We start from the raw sequence: 21,565 nt of genomic DNA on the forward strand, positions 1-21,565 counted from the left end.
GAAATAAACTTTAAATAAGGATTCGAAATAACAGTTTTTTTTCGTGTGTTGCGTTCGTCTTTTTGTTTGCATTGTTTCCCTTCTCTTTCCAGAGCCTCGTGTACTGTAGAGAACTGACTGATGTATGTGGAATCAGCAAAGGGGAGAGGGGGGTCACCACGCAACCGTTTCTCACTTGAAATGTATCTAAATGATAGTTTTATTACAATAAAGACTTGTACATATACGTACTCATGAAAGAGCTGCTCTGAGTTTGCTGACGTTAAATGAAGCTGAAGCTTGTTTAGGGTGAGGTCAAAGGTTCCTGGAGGTCAATGAGGCTCTTTGCTTTTAAGCTGCATTATGGGGAAATGTAGGATCCAGCTGTTCCTTCCTAAACTGTCACTCTGCTCCCACAATATGTCAGGTTTGCAGATGAATGTCAACATCATATTTTCAAATATGCAGATTTAAAGTACCCAGTATTTAATCAATGACAGCAGGGACATGAGCACAGCCACTTGTGGAGAGTACGTCAAAATTAGTCTTTTAATGTTGTTTCGGCATTTAATATGACCCTTTCTAGAGAAGTTTACAGGCACCACTTGGTACAGTATAAGGCCATGGTCCAGTGTATGGGTACTACTCTCAGAATGAGCTGGGGAATGCTTTTAATCACCATCTTAGTAGGTCACCTTATATTCAGCTGCTATAACCCCTAATTTCACTAACACTAATTTCACTAATAAATTGTAATAACTAATTATAACTAATTATAACTAATGATCATTTTTTCACATTACTTTTATGAGGCTTTTTACAACATTTGGCTTTGCTCCGTATCACCATCATGCTGTGAGCTTCACTTCTGGACCAACCACAGCTGCATTTCCTCTACAGTCAAACCACTCGCTTTAAAAACCAAGTGGAACATTTGTGTCACAGGCACCTTTGCAACCACAACCACCCTCCTCCTTCTACACCACTGACAAAACCCTATTTTGACCTTAATAAGTGTTAACACCTCACCACCTCTTTCTCAGAAGACCTTTACTGCAGATAAAGAGCAGCTGTTGAATTTCAGGCATCGTCTCAGGTCATGATAAAGACTGGTCGCATCCTCCTGCTCTGCATCCTGGCGGCTGCTCTGGTTTCCACGGTGGTCTGCAACAGTAAGATCAACTGCATTATTATTATGTATGTGACTGTTTTAGAAGTGTCATGTGAAAACATCTGGATAAACACGATCTTTATTTTCTGTTCTTCAGATGTGCGTGGTCCTGATGTGTGCTGCTGGAGCTACCACCCATGGAGAATCAAAAAAGACTTAATCCAGTCTTATATATTAACAAATGAGAAGTGCCTGAAACCTGGAGTCATGTGAGTTTATGAAATAATTAAAATGTATATTTAACACACACAGGGTCCAGTCCAACACTTACTTATTTATCTGGAAACTAAAAGTGAGATCGATAATAAAACAAGTCAAAATTCTAAATATGGTTCTTCAAGAGGAAACATTTGTTTTATATCTATTTATTTAGTTTCCTTATATTTATATTTATTGCATTTTTCAGTTTGGTGACTGTAAAATCTCGTCACATCTGTGTGGATCCAAATCTGTCCTGGGTCGAAGACATCATGGAACTTCTGGATGAAAGACTAATAAAGTAGCTTCCTGTTTGTGTGTTGCTTTGATACAGTGATATATTCATTTTTGCGCTTATGTTTTTTCTTGTGGCGCTCGCACATATAATCAACTAGTCATTTTGAGCCTGAATTGTATTTTCAATGCTTTGTATTTACAATAAGCTGCATTAAAACTGAACAATAAAGATAAAGCCTGATTCCTTTATATTTTTTTGACAAAACAATTATCAGTTTTGCACCGGAAGAGTTTATTTTTCCTTTTTTTTTAAATACCTTTTTTGAAGACTGAAATTTAAATTTAACACAGGTGTTTGGTTTCTTTTTTTAAATAAACAAACCTGGAATGTTTTTATTTGTGTGTTTCTTTCCAGGAAAAATATAGGAAGTATGTAATAATAATAATAATTAACACAAATTACATGCATACTAGAGACCAAACAGCTATTTTCTTCACCTGTGTACAAACTATGGTCTTCTTCAAAGATGAAGCTAAGAAATTTTGCTACATAGTGTTTACTCTGTTGGCCACTAGACGTCACTGTTTGTTTGTGTTGCTTCAACAGCAGTGTCTGAGTGTTCATCTTCTCAGCTGTTTTGTTTTCCACACATTCCACAAGCTTTAAACAATAAACGAATAAAGCCTGATGGGTCAAAAGTCAAACAAACATGTCTGACTAAAATTATGTATCTGGGCACACGTTACTATTTGACAGAGTTCAGTTTGAATGTCTAAGTGCTGGTTGTGTTGACATAAGGGTCCACTGCACTTTTAGAGTGTTCGTATTTAGGACCTCTCAGCGGCGCCATTGGGGGGAGTTAGGACGATTCTAAGGGCCCACGAACTTTGAGGGGCCCACAGACACCAGCTTAATAATAACATTATTATCCATAATGTATAAGATTTCAAGAATTTATCAAAATTACTGCACTTTTTCTGCCTCTCCGGTCAAATTACATCCCTCCTCCCATTTACTGCATGGTTCTGTCCATCTGGAGCCTATAGACTCACTGAACCCCCTCAGCCAAATAATAAACAAGACTGGCCACGGATACAGACTCCGGAACGGGGCCACCATAAGTCACCTCCTCTACATGGATGACATCAAGCTGTACGCCGAGAATGAGCGAGACATAGAATCACTGATCCACACCACCAGGATCTACAGCTCGGACACTGGAATGTCATTCAGGCTTGAAAAATGTGAGACGAGGGCCTCCAGCAAACATCACTATTCTCCTCATTCGTAGTGTGAAAGTTACAACAACAGTGAACTCTAGTTGACAATAATTGTGGTGGAAATTTTCCATAAAGAAGTAGATGAGAGAGAGTTGTCCTTTTGTGCGATTTATTGAAATAATAAAGAAAATAACAATAATGAGGGAAGCAAATAAAAAGCCAGCTGGGGAGATCAGAACATACACCACGGAGGTATAATGCAAAGATCACACAATCCTCAAGTTGTTTCTGCCTTTTAGCTTCTCTGTCCAACTAGGGTGGAATGTCTGTCTAGCCCAATCAAATTACAGGCCTCTCCTCCCAGACGCAGTGTGTGAAGATTTTTACTTTCTCACACCTGCATCTGTGAGAAAGGAGCACCAAGTCTCAACATACAGGGAGACACAACACCCTGGCCTTGGGTTTTGGAGGCTTGAGACGAGAGTCTATCAGGCAGAGACAATCATTGAACAAAACAGGTGAAATGCCAAATGCATACAGTAAGACAAGACATAAAATATTAAATGCAAAACATAAATCATAAGTCGTATAATAACTGCATAGAAATAAGGAAGACACAATTTTTCCCATGACACTCCCCCCTTTTGATTACACATTAATCAAGCACTAAGAAGAAAAATTGTCAAACATGTGATTCGTTAATCGTATTGCTTATACAAATGTAAATGGCGTAGGGATAAAAGATCGTGAGCTGTTTTTGCGGGTAGTTATACTAGAATAACCCTTGAGTATGAGCTTCTGGAAAGAGAGGGAAATAAGCCTATACTGTAAGCGATTTCAATCAGAACATGTTCAGTTAAGCAAAAATGGGTAGAAGATTATATGGTAATTCAAACTATTGTGGAGTTATCTTTGTGGTCCTCGTTATCAACGTCAACATCATCCTCTACAGAGTCAGCATCAGAATCAATGAGTGAGTCGGTGTCCGGATTCCTGAATGTAGTGCATTGTGTCATTTGGTACGAAAGCGCCGCTGATGTCGCACGCATGATGAGACCCCTAATCAGAGGAATAACACAACAACCAAGCAACATGATCACGGCCATGAAGATGATAAGCGAGACTATTGCCGACATGAAAATTGATTTCCATTTTCCAAAAGTTTGGTCTAGCCAGCCCCAAGGGGACGGATCAACGCCGGAGTTTCTAGCCCATTCGTCTCTAAGACTCTCAAGGCCCTCGATAGCCTTTGTCACAGTGCCATTAGAATCAGTGTTGTTAGGGATAAAAGTACAGCACGCTTCTCCAAACATAACGCAGACACCTCCTTTCTCCGCCAGCAGCATGTCCACTGCCATTCTATTCTGCCAAGTCATCTGAGACGTAGGAGCCAGCTGCCCAGACATGCCTCTCATTCCGCCTGCAGTTTTGTTGATGAAACGCTGTTGATTGTAATAAAGATAGTTGATCCAGGCCGAATTCTTGTTAACCTCTATTATGGGGCCCATAAAGGGAATAGCACTCGTCCACCCCGCCGCATGCTCGTTGCGAGCCTTAAACTCTTCCGGCACTCCTCGTGGTACGCCTATTGCATCTATGTAGAGCTCGGGGTCCAAGGAACCGCCTGGAGCCCCGCGCCTGGTGCGTGAGTGTTTCTGTGGAGCTGAGGGTAGAAGATGTATTCCCCCTGTGAGGAACATTACCTGAGTACAGGTGCCGGTCCAATTGGTTGGTAAGGTGGCCCTGGGGTGATCCCCACAGAGCCACCACATGTCAGACAAGGGCTTCCTTTGCTGGACTAAGTCAGTGGAGGATGGGGCAACGTGTGAGACATTATTAATCCTATAGGTATACGAGGGCGAAGGGACGGCATCCGCGTTTGTCGGAACTGCAAACCGGATCACTTGGTTTTCAGGGTTAAGTCCGTGCGCGTTGGAGACGTCCCATGTCAGGTGGCAATTGGGAAAGTGGCCTACATCCACTCCTCCGTCGAGGCTGGAGGTAAAACATTCAAACTGACACGTGGTACACACCGTGTAATACAAGGGAGCCGCAGGCTCCTTTTCCATTATCTTGATGTCGGCCACCTCGACTTTCTTATGTGTGACAGGACTGTACATCTCCATACCCTTGCCTAGATTGTGCAAGGCGCGCATTTTGCAAGCCGGATCACATCTCGGAGTGCTGGGGTCCGCAGTGTATCTACACCCGGTGTCTTTATTTTGCAGTTGTCGCTCGGTGTAACACTCACTGCTGTTAAAGGGAGTGGGCACAGCCATGAGATCGGGTCTGGCTACAGCACATGCTACGCATGAATTGTTTGTGAGGGTTTTAGATGTGTACTTGAGGTACGCTAACCATAAGTTTCCTGTGGGGTTCTGATTTACATAGTTTTGGGCAAGCTGCCAGGCTTTAGGGTCCTTAATATCGCGCTTGGATCTATAATGAACAAATGTGTGAGTCCTCCAGAGATACAGGAGGGTCACACATGTCACCGCAATAGTTGATATGACAATCATTTTTATCTTGCTTCGTCTGGTAGATGTCATTTTGCGTCAGTGGAAGATAAAAATTTGTGCGAAAGTGTGAATCAAGTGGAAATGTAAAATGTTTTGTTCAAAAATAGTGGATAAAATCATAGAGAGGCATACATGTAAATCAACCACACAATTTAGAGCGAATATTAAAGTAATATACAGTGAAGATTAAAACAACAGGAACACATTCAATGTCTTCTTCTTCCTGTTGAACAGTGGTGTTAGATTGTTTCCAACCTGTTTGTTGACACCTTGACAGTTCGTTGGGGTTCTTCAGGTTGTGATCAGCTGATCACAGAGACACTTGGGGTTCGTTATCACCGCCAGGTTTCCTCCCAATGTCGTCTGAGTCACTGTCACTCCCGTGATGTGAAGAGTCTACACGTCGTCCAGCGTCGGCAACTCAAGGCTGCTCGTGTGTGTGTTTTCTCAGGAACGTGTGTGTAGATGTATGGTCTGATAGTGTGATTCACCGGCGCAGCTTCAGGCGGCGCTTGGCTCACACCTTTAGCTGAACGGTCAACGCAGCCTCGCCTCAGTGCGTGTGTGAGCACAGCGAGGGTCGTCCTTCTCAGTTCTTTTCGTCAGTGGTGGTTTTCTCGTGTGGTGTAGATGTAGATGGAGGGTCGTCTGTCGGATCCGGGACCTTCCTGCAGTGGCTGGAGTGGATCCAAGTCGCTCTTTCTGCGATCTTCACAGCCGTGTTGGTCGTCAGAAGGACCTGGAAGGGACCTTGCCACCGCTTTGAGTTCCAGTGCTTCCTGCGAAGCTCCTTAATGATCACCCAGTCTCCTGGTTGAATGATGTGCAGTGGTTCTGTCGCCTGTTTGGGCAGAGCCGCTTTCACCTGTTTGGAGATTTGGGACAGAACAGAGGATAAGTTCTTACAGTACTGTAGCATTGCGTCTTCGCACATTTCAGTAGGTGGTAGAATCCTAGTCTCGGTCTCAGGGTGGAGTCCCATCATAGGAGGTCTACCAAATAGAATCTCATACGGGCTGAGGTTTGTTCTCATCCTTCTCCTCATTCTCATGTATGAGAGCACAATGGGAAGAGCCTGAGTCCACTTGAGACCAGTCTCTGAGCAGCATTTGGCCAGTTTGTTTTTCAAAGTGCCATTCTCTCTCTCTACCGCCCCTCCGCTTTGAGGGTGGTAAGAGCAGTGCTTTCTGATGTCAATGTTCAGAAACTTTCCCACTTCCTCGAGGGCTTGGTTTGCAAAGTGTGAGCCGTTGTCACTGCTGATTTTAGATGGAATTCCCCATCTGGGAATTATTTCTGTCAGCAAGGCTTTGGTAACTGCATGGCTGTTAGCATGTTTAGCTGGGAAGGCCTCCACCCATTTTGACCACATATCAACAATCACTAAACAATACTTTTTACCTTCTGCTGGCGTTAGTTCGATGAAGTCCAACATTAAATGGTCAAACGCCTGTTCCGGTGGTGGGTGAGCTGCCAGTGATTTGGCAGTTGTCTTACCTGGGTTGTGTTGGGCGCATGTCATACATGCTTCACAGTATTTTTGCGCATAGATTGAAAATCCCTTAGTGTACCAATGTTTTGTAAGAGCATCTAACATTCCCCCCTTTGATACATGGTCTAATCCATGTGTCAACTTCGCGAAATGAGGGAAAAAGTGTTTAGGTAGGCAAGGTTTGCCGTCGGGCCCATACCAAACGCCATGGCTACTGGTGGCGCCATTCGTCAGCCAGAGCTTGCGTTCCTGTGGGGTAGAGAATGTCTGAAGATCAGGCAGAGCAGAGGGAGGAGAGGGAGGTTGGGTAGAGGTGGAGGATAAGAGGCAGGGAGCAAGAGGAAGGGGAAGTCGGGCAGCTGCCTTCGCAGCAGCATCAGCGCGTGCGTTTCCAGCAGAGATGGGATCAGTGCCCCCAGTGTGTGCGGGACACTTACATACAGCAATTGCAGCTGGTAACAGAATGGCGTCGAGCAGATCAGCAACCTTATCATGATGCAAGATAGGTTTGCCATCAGATTTCAAAAACTTTCTGTGTTTCCACAGAGCACCAAAGTCATGCGTAACGCCAAAAGCGTATCTGGAGTCTGTGTAGATAGTAGCAGACTTCCCTTCAGCCAATTTACAGGCTTCGGTCAGTGCGATCAACTCCGCAGCCTGAGCAGAGTAATGTCCTGGCAAAGCGCCAGACTGTAAAACAGTATGAGAGGTGCAGACTGCATATCCAACCTGACAGCGGCCCGAAGCAGGGTCTCTAGAGGCGGAGCCATCAACAAAGAGAATGAGGTCACAGTTAGGAATTGGCACCTCCGACAGATCTGGGCGCGGAGTGCAGACCTGGTTCAACACCGAAACACAGTTGTGAGGCTCGCCATCGTCAGGGCCTGGAAACAAAGTGGCTGGGTTAAGCACATTGCACCTTTTGACAGTAATGTTTGGCATGTCCAGTAAGATGGTGTTGTATCTAAGCCATCGGGCTGTAGAAAGATGTGATGTTTTTTGTTCCAAAAGGATCAAAGACACGGCATGAGGAACCAGCAGGGTGACATCAGAATAGCCAACAATGTCACGTGATGCCAGCACGGCTTTCTCTGCCGCAGCCACTGCTCGGAGGCATCGTGGGAGCCCCGCAGCGACTGGGTCAAGCTTAGCAGAGAAATAGGCTACAGGGCGCGGACGCCCTCCGTGATCCTGTAGAAGGACAGAGGTCATACAACCTGATTTCTCATCCACTGTTTGGGTGAAAGGTCGCGTAGGGTCAGGTAGACCCAAAGTAGGAGCCGACTGAAGAGCACGTTTGAGGTCGGTGAACGCCTGTTCAGCCTCAGACGTCCACGTGAGGCGGGTGGTGGATGCAGAAGACGTCTGCATCAGAGCTCTAAGCGGAGCCTCCAAGACGGCGCAGTTAGGAATGAAATTCCTGCAATAAGAGCACATGCCTAAAAAGGACATAAGCTGTTTGTATGTGCACGGTTTAGGCAGGTTCTGAATAGCTTCAGCTCTTTTAGGTGAAATGGATTTTCCTTCACTGGTGATGATGTGACCTAGGAAGGTAACTTCAGTCTGAACAAACTGCAATTTAGACAGACTTGCTCTGTGTCCAGCAGCATGCAGGTGTTTCAGCAGCTTAATCGTGTCTGCTGTGCAAGTTTCCTGATCCTCACTGCAGATCATCAAGTCGTCAACGTACTGCAGCAGGGCGGTGCCTGGGGACAAGACAAGATCATCCAGGCTGTCCTTCAGTGCCATATTGTAGATTGTAGGGCTTTCTGAATACCCCTGGCATAGTCTGGTAAAGGTATATGACTTTCCGTTAAATTCAAAAGCAAACCAGAATTGACTGTCTTTGTGAATGGGCACGCTGAAAAAAGCATTAGCCAAATCAATTACTGAAAAAAATTTAGCCTTGGGCGGAACCTGAGAAAGAATGGTGTAGGGGTTCGGTACCGTAGGCGCGCGTGGTTGGACCGCCGCATTTACTGCTTGCAGATCCTGGACAAACCTCCATTCTGTTGGCTGTCCTTTGTCTCTGATTTTCTTAACTGGGAAGAGTGGAGTCCTCACTGGAGAGTTGTCACATGGGACGATGACTCCTGCTTTCAAAAGAGAGTTAAACACCGGTGTTATTCCTTCAATTGCTTCTCTCTTTAAAGGGTATTGCTGTTTGCATGGTCTGTAGTCAGACTTTGGCGTGATGACCACTGGGTCACATCCTTTGATCAAACCTACATCATATTTGTGTGTGGCCCACAGGGAAGCTGGAACTTCCTGTAAGGCTGGATACTGCGTCAGAGCGTCCTCCGACAAAAACACGTGGTGTGGAGTGTGTGTGGAATGTTGAGGTACCAAGTGCACTGTACGCTGCGCATGAAAGTTAGACTGAAAAAGTTTTTTGTAAGCATGCAAGGTAGGTGAATACATCACATTCGGGTCGGAAGTCGTTTGCCAGTCTCCTTCCCGTTGACATCTGTCCACGAAAGGACCCAAGTCCTGCCATCTGTCTCCGTTATGTTTTGACAGAAGGACATGTGGATCTGTAGAATAAGCATCAACAAATCTCTCTTGTTCGTTAGTGAGAGAAATCGCAAGCGCAGACCTATGTTCATCCCAGAATAGAGAGGTTGAGGTTAGTTTGTCCGCAGATGTGCGTAACCATGATTTTTCAAACTCTTCATCAGGACCAGTGGACACATGTGCTGTACAAGACAGGTCAGATGCGTCTCTAAAGGTCGTATTCTGTGAGGAAACAAGCTGTCGAGCAGCCTGTATGAGGGCCTTAGTTACAGCCTCTCCCTTCAGCAGCCACTGATAAGAGTAGAGCAGCGGCTCTGAGCTGAAATTAACACAAACAAAAGAAAAATTATTTACATTGTCTGTGGTTGTGACCTGCACTCCCTCCGGAGTGGAAATCAGTGAAATACCTAAATTACACATGAGATCTCTTCCTAATAGATTAACTGGGCATAAGTTTGAAAGCAAAAATGAATGTTTGAGTGTCTTGCCGTCTGATGTTGTGCAAGACAGAGGCACAGTAAGTTTTTCTTTTATTGTCTGGCCAGACGAACCTATAGTGTGCACAAATCGTCCACTCATTTTAGGTGGATTGGAAAACATGGAAGATTTTATTTGTTGCTCCTGAGTCTACTAAAAACACCATACGTTCACCTTGAACCGTCAGAGCAAACTCAGGAAATTGTTTGAAACCATTTGACTGTAAAGTCATGCAGCAGTTATCATTTAGCTGTTTGTTATTCTTTTCAGAATCACTCTGTGGGATATTTTGAGCAGAAAGCAAGTCTTCATTGCAAGCAGGCAAGCATGAATTTGAATTGATTGAGCATTTATCAAGTGTGAGCGAGTGTGTGTGTGTCTGTGCGGTACCGTCTACGTCATCATGTGAACGGAAACCTTCGCTGGGCTCCTCCTCTAGTCAGTCTGACGAGAGTGCCCGGGAGGGTGGAACCTGACGTAGCCGGGGGCAGTACTTCTTCCAGTGTCCCATCTCGCCGCAGATGTGGCAAGCGTTTCCTGGATCTCCAGATGCGCCTCCTGTGTCTCTGGGAGACAAGGATGGCAGATACAGTTCGCTCTGTTGTTTTTCCTTCTTCGCCATCTTCTTCTGCTGGAGAGTGTCATAAGCATGGCGTGCGTGTCTTGTGAGGTCAGACAGACGCGCTTCTTCTTTCCATCCGATGTATGACTGCTTCACGGCGTCAAAAACTTCAGGGAGTAAGCCTTTCATCACCAGTTCACACAGGTGACTCTCGTATGTTGAACAGATAAGTCCTCCCACTCCTTCCGGGGGAGGGTGAGCTCCTCCGTGTGTGTTGTATGCGGTGGTGAGGCGGTGAACAAAGTCATCAACTGATTCCTCTGGTTGTTGTTTGCATGTGGTGACTTTAATCATACAGACTTTATCGGGGAACGCAGTTTCGAGGTGGGTGACAAGCGTCCTCACTGCGGCAACGAACCCATCATTTAAGTTGTTTGTCCAGTCTTTGTGTTTGAGAGCAAGTGTCACATCAGGCAATTGTCCAGTCAGTTTTTGATATTCACAGGCTGAAAGACGCTTGGCCAGGATGCGACGGATCTCAGCTCCAGTGGGTCTGTACTCCTGGCAGAAAGCCAGAAGGTTGGCACCGAATGTCTTTCCTGATACAGTGATGTCTGGGAGATTTTGAGCAAAGTCAGCTATGTCAGCGCTAGTCCACGGTCTGTGCACTAACATGCTTCCTTCAGGGCCGGCCACTTCCACCATGGGCAAGCTGATTTCTGGAGCTACTGGTGTGTTGCTCCTCAGGGTACGAACGCTGGTAGTTGCAGAGGCAGCACTCGTAGTGGCAGTTGGTGCATGGGCAGAGCCTGTGGCGGTGGATGATGTAGGAATGAAGCCGACAGGTGAATCGTCCCAGAACATCCGTGCCACCGTTCCAGGAGTTGGTGTGGCATTTACACTGTCCTCCACATGCTCTGACTGCTCTGCAGCCGATGTTGCAGCTCCTGATAACAGAGGTTGGCCAGGCTGTTGGTGTGGGCCAGGCTGTTGATATGGGGCAGGCTGTTGCTGTGGATCAGGCTGTTGTTGTTGGTCAGGCTGTTGGTCCTGCTGTCCACCCTGCCCGGCCCTCCTGCTGACGTAGAAGGAGTCCAGGTCGGGATTCACCTTGACCGCGCTCAGCTCTGCAAAAGGATACAAAGCAGAAACAGTGGGAGCGCTCTGTTTCTCATCATGTTGTGTGTGTGTATGTGTGTATGGTGGCGGTGTGCAAGCTTCCACAGAGTTGTTATCTTTTCTGCCAGCTACGTCACCACTCTCATCCTTTCTCCCTCCTAGTTCTTTTTGGCATTTTAATCTTTCCCTGCGTTCGGATTCTTTAACCCATATTTCAAGGCATCTATTATTTAATTCAATTTCCTCTAAAGTTTTAACTTTAATTGTTTTGCTTTTACGGAGCTGTTTCTCCTTTTCTTCTAATTTTTCTTTTAAAGCGCGTATGTCCTTCACACTGAGTGATCCACCTTCTTGAAACCCATAATGTTTTGTCCAGTCGTGAAGACATGACACGCACTCATCACCATATTTACGTCTCATTAATTTTGTAATGCTGCAGTCTGGTGGTGGAGACTTAGATCCCCCCGAACCCATCTTTCAGAGTCCCGGCGGTTTCCTGCCTTAGATTTTTATGTGTTCCGGCCGGAACCTTTTTTCGAAATTTCTCTTCCACGGACGTCTCCGTAGAAAGGGAACCGCTCAGATCAGCGACAGGGTTCTCGGAAGTGGTCCCTCACCGTCAGGCCCCTCTAAGACCCGGGTCCCTCGTATCTCAAAACCACTTCCCCCTGCAAACGCGCTCCGTATTTCAGAAGCCGTCTTTTATTTCCTTGTCCACACCCTTTGGACTGCGCTCAGATCTGCACACTGGTCTGTATCCTCAGTACAGACAAAACAAGCTCGGTCCCACGAGCCAACCCTTAGCAACCACCGTCTCGACCACCAGGGCAGACTTTGACCTAATTAATTTTACCCGAATATTAAATTTTAAAATTAAAATGTTGTTTGGTCCTAATTATTATATTTTCCTTTGTCGTTGTTAAAGTCTAGTTGGGGATGTTTTATAATTAATTGTTATTTGCCTTACTTTCCCTAAACCAAATGATCAGAGCCAAGTAATGAAACCAATTTCAAACCCGTTTTCTTTTTTTTTTTTTTTTTTTTTTTTTTTTCCCTCAATAAGTCGCAACAAAACGGAATCTCTCTCACCGGGCAGAGTAGAGGTTGGATTTGTGTTCGTTGGATCTCGTCAGAGGCGATCCAGACGGGTGAGCAGTCCTCCCACTCAGAACTGCTGTAGAGGTTTGGAGGCTGAGCGAACCTAGTCCTCAGGACCGCCGTCCCTGATCACGCCGTCCAGACGACCTGCCGCGGGATCCTGCCGACAACGCCAATTTCTGTGGTGGAAATTTTCCATAAAGAAGTAGATGAGAGAGAGTTGTCCTTTTGTGCGATTTATTGAAATAATAAAGAAAATAACAATAATGAGGGAAGCAAATAAAAAGCCAGCTGGGGAGATCAGAACATACACCACGGAGGTATAATGCAAAGATCACACAATCCTCAAGTTGTTTCTGCCTTTTAGCTTCTCTGTCCAACTAGGGTGGAATGTCTGTCTAGCCCAATCAAATTACAGGCCTCTCCTCCCAGACGCAGTGTGTGAAGATTTTTACTTTCTCACACCTGCATCTGTGAGAAAGGAGCACCAAGTCTCAACATACAGGGAGACACAACACCCTGGCCTTGGGTTTTGGAGGCTTGAGACGAGAGTCTATCAGGCAGAGACAATCATTGAACAAAACAGGTGAAATGCCAAATGCATACAGTAAGACAAGACATAAAATATTAAATGCAAAACATAAATCATAAGTCGTATAATAACTGCATAGAAATAAGGAAGACACAATTTTTCCCATGACAATAATAAATGACTGCTTAAATTGATATTAAACCTGTTAGTAGACTTTTACATTAGCTTCCTTATGTGTTTGCAAAGTGTGCCAACAGTCACTGGATGCAAAGCACAGCATTCATGAGGTACATATGTATTTTATTTAGGTACAGTATCAACATCAAATTATTTTTACTACTTACTAAACCCATGCTAGTTTTCTCTAGGCTGTTTCTGTAGATATTCAGCATCTGTGTGTTGTGTCTGACAGTTTTCTTTTGGTTGCTTCAGGTTCATTTCTAGTCATTTCTGCTCTAGTTTTCTGAGACAGTGTTGTTTTGACAGCATGATAAATTGTTCTAGTCATGTAATGATTTGTTGCTCTTCATTTACTATAAGGGAAATTTCATTTATGTGAAGGTATTTTATATTGCGATAGCACTTTGATATATCTATATAATCCAATGAGTAGAGTTTTTTGTTCGATGTGTTATGAAACATTGCATTCAACATAAAATGATGAAATGCATGAACACCCTGTTCTTTGTATGTTATTTTTACTGAGCTGTGAATGATCATGAAACTGTTTAGGCAGATAAGACGTCACATCATAACTCCCTGGCAACAATATAGATATTAAGGGAAGCAGAGAGAGAGTCACCTGGTTGTCACTGTCACAGTCTGTTCAAAGCCAAAGTCTGGACAAATAATGGAACAAAGCAGGTTCCTCCTAAAAAGAGAAAGTTTTCCACCAACCATCAGACGTTTCCAGGTGACTAATGCTGAGGCACCGCTGGGATTTGAACCCAGAACCTCTTAGACAAACACTATAACCAGATAAAACCAGAGGAATGAGTCGCTTCCTTAGTCCTGTTTGAATGCTTTTATTTCCATCAGCGCTGAACACAAGCTCATCACTAAGGTCATTGGACGAACTAATCAGCGTTTGTTAGACTCACAGACATAAAATAACAACATGTCAAACAGGTTTAAACGTTTGTTGATCAGAAGTGAAATCAATAACACTGTGCTCCTCAGATGGTGGACAGACGTGAGGACGCGTCGCTGGAGCGCACAGACGAGTACACAACATCTGGATCTGCTGGAAGCGCTGGACACAAACGCGGGGATGTTGTGAAGATGGTGTGTGGATCACTGTCTGTCCCTCTGTTTGTTTGCAGCCCACCTCTCCTGCTGCTCGGCCTGATGATTACTTCGTTATAAGTCACCTCCTCGAAGCAGACTGACGCTCTGTGTTTGTCTGGAAACGCAACAATCATCATCGTCCATAATCTGACACAGTCAAAAGATTTCACACTTTAAACTGCTGATTTCTTTATTAATAATTATCAACTCAACTAGTTCATGACAGACAGAGTTGTTTGTTCTGCCTTTAGCTGCAACCTTAAGGTTTATACACTAAGACTCAACAGAAAGTGTCAAAGTGGACTGGACAGATGAGTTTGTGCTCGTCAGGTACAGTGTAAACAGCAGCACCTGGTTTATGTTTGTATGTCACCTGTTTTAAACTGCTGCTTTTCATGTTTTAACTTATGGTTAAATGTAGAACCGTCCTGCTCGTAGCTCAGGAAGGAGTCGAGGCGTTTACACACTACGGCCACACGGTGGCAGCACTGAACAGAACGGAGACGCTGTTCACAGGGACACGTTTTTTCTTATTATAAAAGAAAAACTCTTGATCCTTATGGAATTCACTCCTCGGTTCACTACGTCTTCTTCTGTGAGGTCGTTGTGAAACACACCAGCTGAGTTCAGGTATGATATTATTTGTAAATATTTACTGAAATACTTTTACTTTTACTTACTTTTTCTTAGAAATATACAAGGTTTACATTTGCCAAATAAAAGACTAAATACGTTTTTGATCTCATCTTGTTTCTTATTACTATTGGTATTATTTATAGTTCATTTGCTTTAGATATTTAATTAATTAAATGATTCTATCTCTTTGCTTTAAATTAGTTTTTAAAATTTAAAAATTTTAAAAACTGATTTAAATTAAATTAATAAACAAACATAAGAATAGAAAAACACACTGTTATTCATTTAAATATTTTTATAAAATGTTTAATTGTCTTTATTTATGAGAACTCACCTGTCTCAACTTTGGGTTTCATCCCGACGCACCGCTGCACCAGCAAAACCAACAAAACCAGTAGAAGCACAAGAATCAAACCAAACATAAGGGGAATAACCCAGTAGACAAAGAGAGGAGGAGACGAGGAGTCAGGAGGCAAGGGAGGATGGCCTAGAGTGGAGGAGGACGAGGGAGGAGAGAAGCTTTGATCTGCTGCAGTGACCGAGGTTAGTGGAGACACGACGGGCGTCTCTGGGATGAACAGAATCAAAGAGGTTCAGAAAAGATGTTTCCTGTTCCTTATATTTCATGTGAGTTGAATCCTGACCTGAGACATGGATCCAGCTGGACGGAGACTCTCCAGAAGCCTCGATGCTGCATTTATAAACTCCTTCATCAGACTTGGTGACGTGGTGGATGGTCATGTGACCCGTGGGCTCAGTCCTGATGAGGGAGCCGTCTTTATAGAAATCAGCTGGGAGTTCGGAGGGAGGGCTCTTTGTTTGACAGTGCAGAGTGACATCATGTCCCTCCATCACAGGGAGGACAGGGCTCTGCAGGATCACGGATCCACCTCAACACAGAGACAAACCACAGCATTTCATCGTGTCCACACAGACGCATCAGCACTAACTCCACAGTCTGATCTCACCTGAGACACTGATGCTGCTGCTGCTGCTGCTGGAGCCAGAGCTGGACTCGCACCAGTAAACACCACTGTCCCACGGGAGGATGTAGCTGATGGTGCAGAAGAAAGCATCAAGTTTTCCCCAATCAGCTCCACACGCAGCTCTGGTTTCTCTGCTCGTGTTCCTCGTCACCGTCCATCCAGCAGATCCGTCGTCGTCCTCACAGCTGAGATTCATGAACTGGTGTTCAAAGAGCTGAGAGCTGCTGGGACTCACAGTGAGACGGGCTGTGGAGGTTAAAATTAGACTAAGGAGAAGAAAACTGAAGAAGAAGAAGAAGTGGAAAAATGAAGAAGAAGATGAAGAAGAAGAAGAAGAAGAATATACTGACCCTGGTTTGTGCAGCACAGCAGTGAGCTCATGACTGAAATAAAACCAGATTCACACGTTTTAAGACCGTTTTAGAACTTTAAGACTTTTACACAAACCTTAAGGTTTGATGCTTGGACACATTGGAACGCTGCACCTACATTCACCTCCTCGTGTTCATCTCGTCTATTTACATGTATGTGTTTGTTCTGGTCTCCACTCTTAACCAGCCACACGGTTCCAGACGTGGTCGGTTAAATCATGTCTTCATCCAATAACAGTAAAACAGGAATTGATAATTTCACCTTAATTTGCTAATGAATCATCTGTGTGATTGTTCCTGAAGGATTGAATACTTCCGAACCTGAACCGACCCATTAACTGTGGAGTTTCACGCTGCAGCATCTGAGACCAGACTCTGAATGAAGCGGATCCGTACGCGGATGGATCCGGTTCTGACCCGGTGTCACAGCGATCGGACCTGCTTCTACTCACCGAGCAGCCTCCAGGAGCCCGTTCCCTCCATCTGAGCTGAGTCACTGTGTCCTCGTCTTCAGAAACCAGAACCCGACCGTCCTCCTTCCTGTGCTTGACATTTGTCTGGTGGTTTCTGTGGAAAGTCATCTGCAGCTTCTCTGCGCTGACGTTCGTTGACTGGAGGAAACGTCCAGAAGAGCAGACGTTGAGCTGGAAATCACATCAGTCAGTTACTAACACTCACTGATGGAAATGAGGCCTTTTGGTTTCAATGTCTCCACTGAAGCCGACCCGACGAGGACCCGGCTCATCACTGAGCTGATCATCAGTTCTGACCTAGGCCACACGACCTCTTCCTCTCTGAATGTAACTACTGTACGCTGTGGTTTGGGTCGCCTCCATCTGGGTCTACGTGACCCAAAAACCAGCTCACTCCAGTTCACCTCAAAAACAAAACAACCTTCAACCCTCCAGGGCGTTCGACCATCTGCCTCCACCGGCTGGAGGTGAGAGAGGAGAGACGACCACCCACAGCTTCAGACTCACTAAAGGGTTTCTGCGGGTCCAGCACCACTGCTCATAGTGGAATAGCCTCAGCTCGGTTCCTCACAGGTAAAATGATCAAAGGTCTCAGTGATGAGGAGGAAACTAAGAGTTGGAGCAGACAAAGAACAGTCCACTCTGCGTTTCCTCCTGTTATATCCTGTTGGTTATAAGTATAACCATAAATATATAAGGATACTGTATATACAGTATTTACCTGGTGTTTGTGTGTTGTGTTATTTTTACCTTTAATAGAACATGTGTTTAACCTAGAATGAAGGTTGTGTAACCTAAATACATGTTAAATGTAAACAGACCTAAACAACTTAAAAGTAAAGAAATTAATGTTTGTCTATTTGTTGTTAATTTCTTGTTAATGTCGTTGTGTTTCCTGTTAATGTTTTTGTGTTTCTTGTTAATGTCGTTGTGTTTTGTCTTTTTGTTTGTTTGTGACTTGTACTTCAGGGCCACCGTATGCTTCAGTTGCAGGCCGCTGCAGGTATGAAGGGACCGGCGCAGTTAAACAAGCTACAGTGTTTTCAGGCCAATAAATTAAATTATTACTACTGGAAAAAAGTTTCATATTGAAGTTTAATAAACACATTATAAGAACACTAAAAAAGAGGATGTTACAGTAAACTTACTGCTCACAGTAAAAATTTTAGTAAATCAATGATTGTTGCATTAAAGCTGCAGCATCACTTCTGTTGGGAAGCTCAACATTGTGCATTAATTAGCTCATAGTTGTTGAAACATCCTGCAGTTAATGAATTTAAAAAATATGTACAGTTCATGTTTTGTATAGCAAATGGTTGTTTGTGTTTTGGTTTATAAATTACACTGTAAACATTTGGTTTTATTTACAGAATAGAAGGAAAACAACAACATGGACTCATCAGAGATCTAACAATTTGTTATTCAACTACTGTACTTTACTTTAAATAAGTTCTACTAATGAATCACATCTGCAGAATAAGTGGTCACACTCAGCTAAATGGGTGCATCGTAGCCAAAAGATGTTCCAGGTTTGACCTGAGACAAAACAGGTTCATCAGTGGCTGCAGCAGAAGGTTTTCCTGTCAACAGAGAAGTGATTCATTGGTTTGTTGTAATGTGATAATGAAGCACGATCATATACTGAACGACTGTAACTGGACATCAGATTTCAGTCATGTTTCTTTTAATAAACACAAATTAATACAAATACAAGTAAGCAGTAAAAGCAGTAAAAAAAAATTAATAACGATAATAAAAATGAACAATAGCTAAACATGAATGACTCAGTGTTGTGGTGGATGCAGGCTGTACTGACCTTTGACCCTCTTTCTCCTGTCCTTGTTGTGTTTGACCTGGGCGTAGAGCAGAGCATCGTCTGACACAGAACAAACATCTGTGTGACATAAAGTTGGTGGATGAACAAGCTGCTCTGGTGTTTTTAAAAACCAACAGATGCCTCAACAATAATTAGCAATAAATACAAAAACATGAAACTTTATTGTTAAAGACAGATGTAGAAGAGAGAACATATAAGTGAGTTTTATTAAACACATTAGTGTACGATTGGTCAGTGGTTCATAAACATTAAGCCATAATATACTGTAAAACCTGGCTCTGATAATTTACTGCAGCTTGAAGCTCAGCTCTACCTGCAGGTCGTATCTTCAGGTCAGAGTAGACTGAGCTCTCTGCTGGTTTATGCTGCCTTCCTGTTAAAACAAACATCCATGAAGAAGAAATTATCACATCTACAGGTACTGAGGACAAAACATCTTCCTCCGGTGCCACTAGTAATACTCACTGTTCTTTTCAAATGATTTCAGTTCAATGACAGAATATGTGACATCTGAAACATCTGAAACATACATGATTTATTATTAATCACATGGAGTTTAGCTTTGACTTGAGCTTTCATGAATCACAGTAAAAGCCATATTATGTTGACGTTACTGTACCTTTTCCAGTGTTTTCAGAGTCATTCACAGATTCATAGATACGAGCCTCAGCTAAAGAGAAACAACACAATAACAACAATTACTTAAAGCATTAACACCTTTGTAAACTAAGCTTCCTAAGATAACAGTGGCTTAGGAACCTGACCAAACTGTGGAACAATATTAATACTATAAATAATACTGGATTCCTCCTGTAGAGGAGTTTAACTGTTTTTAAAAAAACATTACTGATAAACTTCACGTGGATTCTATTTAGTCAAATGGCTAAAGACCACATTCCTTTAAAGAAAGAACAGGTTCCAGCATCATTATCAGTCTAAATGAGAAGAATAGTCATTACGCTGGTTTTGATTCTGGTTGACACTGGGAGTTGTGTTGGAGGTCCATAAGGTTCCTGACTGAGTTGGCCTAAAGAGAAATACACAGTTAATACAGAGGTTTAGAGTCCTGATGGTAAATTAGGATGAGGAGACAGCGACCTGACCTGATAAAACATGAACCTGTAAGTAAAACAAAAAACAAATGATTACATTGTTGTGAACTCCTGTACCCTGCTACAGTTATTCCAGTAAGAGAAGAAGATCATCTCACCCTTGGACCGTCTGAAACGGCATAAAAGGAGCAGAAGAAGAAGAAGCAGACCGGCTCCACAAACCAGTCCAACAACCAACATCACAGGAAATGAAGAGTTTCCGTTTCTTGACTTCAAGACTTAGATAAATAATAAATATTGAATAAATGCAATATTATATAAAATATTTCAAAGCAATACACACATGCAGTGTGACATATGTCGTGCAATGTGTTATTTTAGCCTCACCGTTCACTGCCATCCAGCTCTGTGGAGACTCTGTTCCTTGGTACCAACACTTGTAGAAACCTTCATGTGACTTTGACACTGCAGAGATGTTCAGCTCTACTCTGCTGTCGTTTTGGATCAGTTGCTCATTGTGATAGAAAAACACACTGGAAGCTTTTTGTCCTGTCTTCAACTTACAGCTCAGACTCACAGAGAGTCCCTCAGTCACAGGACGGACAGGACTCATCAGGATCAAACCTGCATCTGGACGACAGTCACAGGAAGATTCAGTGGAGCAGACTGACAAGAAGAAGACTATTATCAGATATAATATTAAACCACATAATACAGTAAGATGTTACAAATGCTTTAAATGAATGAAAACAATCAAACTCACCATGAACAGTGATGTTGACTGAGTTACTGAAGTGTCCTGATCCAGACTCACACCAGAACACTGCAGAACCAGACTGTGATGTGATGATGTCACATCTGGATCCAGATGTTGTCCAGTTGGAGCAGGATGACAGGAAGCCTCCTTCAGGAAACCTCCTGACTCTCCACTCAGTAGAGTTTCCCTCACAGCTCAGTGACACGGAGTCACGGGTGAAGTGTTGAACTGTGTCAGGACTCACTGTGAGAGACGCTGACGGATCAACATCTGAACAACAACACATTTAACAACACATACACAACAATCAACAGTGTAACTTTAAGGAACAAATCCATACGGTTCCTCTCAGCAAACATTGGTAGAAAGAAGCAAGAGTCCAAACAAACTGACCTCCGGACCAGACGAATGCTGCTTTGCTGTAGTCAGTGTAATACACTGGTTCTCCTCTTGCAGCTCTACACACATATCCTGCTGTGTGTGTGTGTCCATCAAGCATGTAGGAGCCCTGTTCAGTCCCATGCTCACTACCAGGTAGCAGCTCATATCTGTAGGAGCTGTGTGAGCCATCAGGAACAGTCTGGTACCAGTAGAACCTCCATCCTGCAGATGGAGGCTCAACCTCACAGCTCAGAGCTACTGAGGCTCCAGGACTCAGCCAAGATGGAGACGCTGTGAGGACACACTGGGCTTTATCTGATGGAGAGAGAGGTTCTGAGTGAAAACACTGTGATTGTGATGTTGTTGGATTCATGTTGCTCATCATCTTAATGTTGGGTCTTATTTTATTTATTATTATATTTATAAATGATGGAGGATGATGTGAATGATCTGTGTAATTGTAAATGCCACAGTCTATTTGTATATGATGGATTTTCCTGACCAGCTCTGAGAAGTTCAATGAGTTTTGTTCATGCCTTACATGTACTAATGAATCATTACAAATGTAACAATGAATCAATAAAACTCACCTGTTACTGTCAAACGTAGAGGATGAAGGACGACAAGAGGTTTAAGGACGTCACTCTCTGACGTCACCAGGACAGA

At 43.6% G+C, this 21,565-nt stretch overlaps 5 protein-coding genes across 7 annotated transcripts in view; 1 reads left to right on the top strand and 4 right to left on the bottom strand.

The window, feature by feature from the left end:
• Positions 1–2,291, top strand: part of LOC121202091 (C-C motif chemokine 3-like) — a 47,581-nt gene extending 45,290 nt beyond the window's left edge. The window contains exons 2-3 of the mRNA XM_041069890.2: positions 1,248–1,359; positions 1,557–2,291. Of these exons, the coding sequence (XP_040925824.1) occupies positions 1,248–1,359; positions 1,557–1,653 (209 nt within the window). The 3' untranslated portion in view covers positions 1,654–2,291. The remainder of the gene's footprint in view (positions 1–1,247; positions 1,360–1,556) is intronic.
• LOC114851109 (basement membrane-specific heparan sulfate proteoglycan core protein-like) overlaps positions 1–21,565 on the bottom strand; it is a 134,247-nt gene that overhangs the window by 106,131 nt on the left and 6,551 nt on the right. The window lies entirely within an intron of this gene.
• On the bottom strand, positions 5,798–11,172 carry LOC129603800 (uncharacterized). 3 transcript variants are annotated; one of them, XR_008694024.1, is made up of 3 exons: positions 10,199–11,172; positions 8,765–8,910; positions 6,051–6,190 (listed from the first exon to the last, which is right to left on the bottom strand). XR_008694024.1 is itself a non-coding variant. In XM_055506933.1 (2 exons), the coding sequence occupies exons 1-2, from the start codon at positions 9,929–9,931 to the stop codon at positions 5,915–5,917; spliced, it is 2,661 nt and encodes an 886-aa protein (XP_055362908.1). In that variant the 5' UTR covers positions 9,932–10,174; the 3' UTR covers positions 5,798–5,914. The 3 variants fall into 3 exon arrangements, 2 of the variants coding, with proteins under 2 accessions (XP_055362908.1, XP_055362909.1); XM_055506933.1 differs by lacking the exon at positions 10,199–11,172 and having other exon boundaries at positions 5,798–6,190; positions 7,547–10,174; XM_055506934.1 differs by lacking the exon at positions 8,765–8,910 and having other exon boundaries at positions 6,050–6,190.
• On the bottom strand, positions 14,115–17,507 carry LOC114851111 (uncharacterized). The gene is made up of 6 exons (XM_055506949.1): positions 16,852–17,507; positions 16,379–16,411; positions 16,011–16,274; positions 15,687–15,932; positions 15,377–15,610; positions 14,115–14,521 (listed from the first exon to the last, which is right to left on the bottom strand). The coding sequence occupies exons 1-6, from the start codon at positions 16,880–16,882 to the stop codon at positions 14,295–14,297; spliced, it is 1,035 nt and encodes a 344-aa protein (XP_055362924.1). The 5' UTR covers positions 16,883–17,507; the 3' UTR covers positions 14,115–14,294.
• LOC114851110 (uncharacterized) lies at positions 17,950–21,543 on the bottom strand. The gene is made up of 10 exons (XM_055506940.1): positions 20,912–21,543; positions 20,525–20,788; positions 20,149–20,391; positions 19,859–20,039; positions 19,669–19,736; positions 19,329–19,379; positions 19,175–19,228; positions 19,023–19,082; positions 18,689–18,766; positions 17,950–18,452 (listed from the first exon to the last, which is right to left on the bottom strand). The coding sequence occupies exons 1-10, from the start codon at positions 21,282–21,284 to the stop codon at positions 18,367–18,369; spliced, it is 1,458 nt and encodes a 485-aa protein (XP_055362915.1). The 5' UTR covers positions 21,285–21,543; the 3' UTR covers positions 17,950–18,366.

The sequence above is a fragment of the Betta splendens genome, chromosome 2 (genome assembly GCF_900634795.4).
Source record: "Betta splendens chromosome 2, fBetSpl5.4, whole genome shotgun sequence".
Classification (NCBI taxonomy): domain Eukaryota; kingdom Metazoa; phylum Chordata; class Actinopteri; order Anabantiformes; family Osphronemidae; genus Betta; species Betta splendens.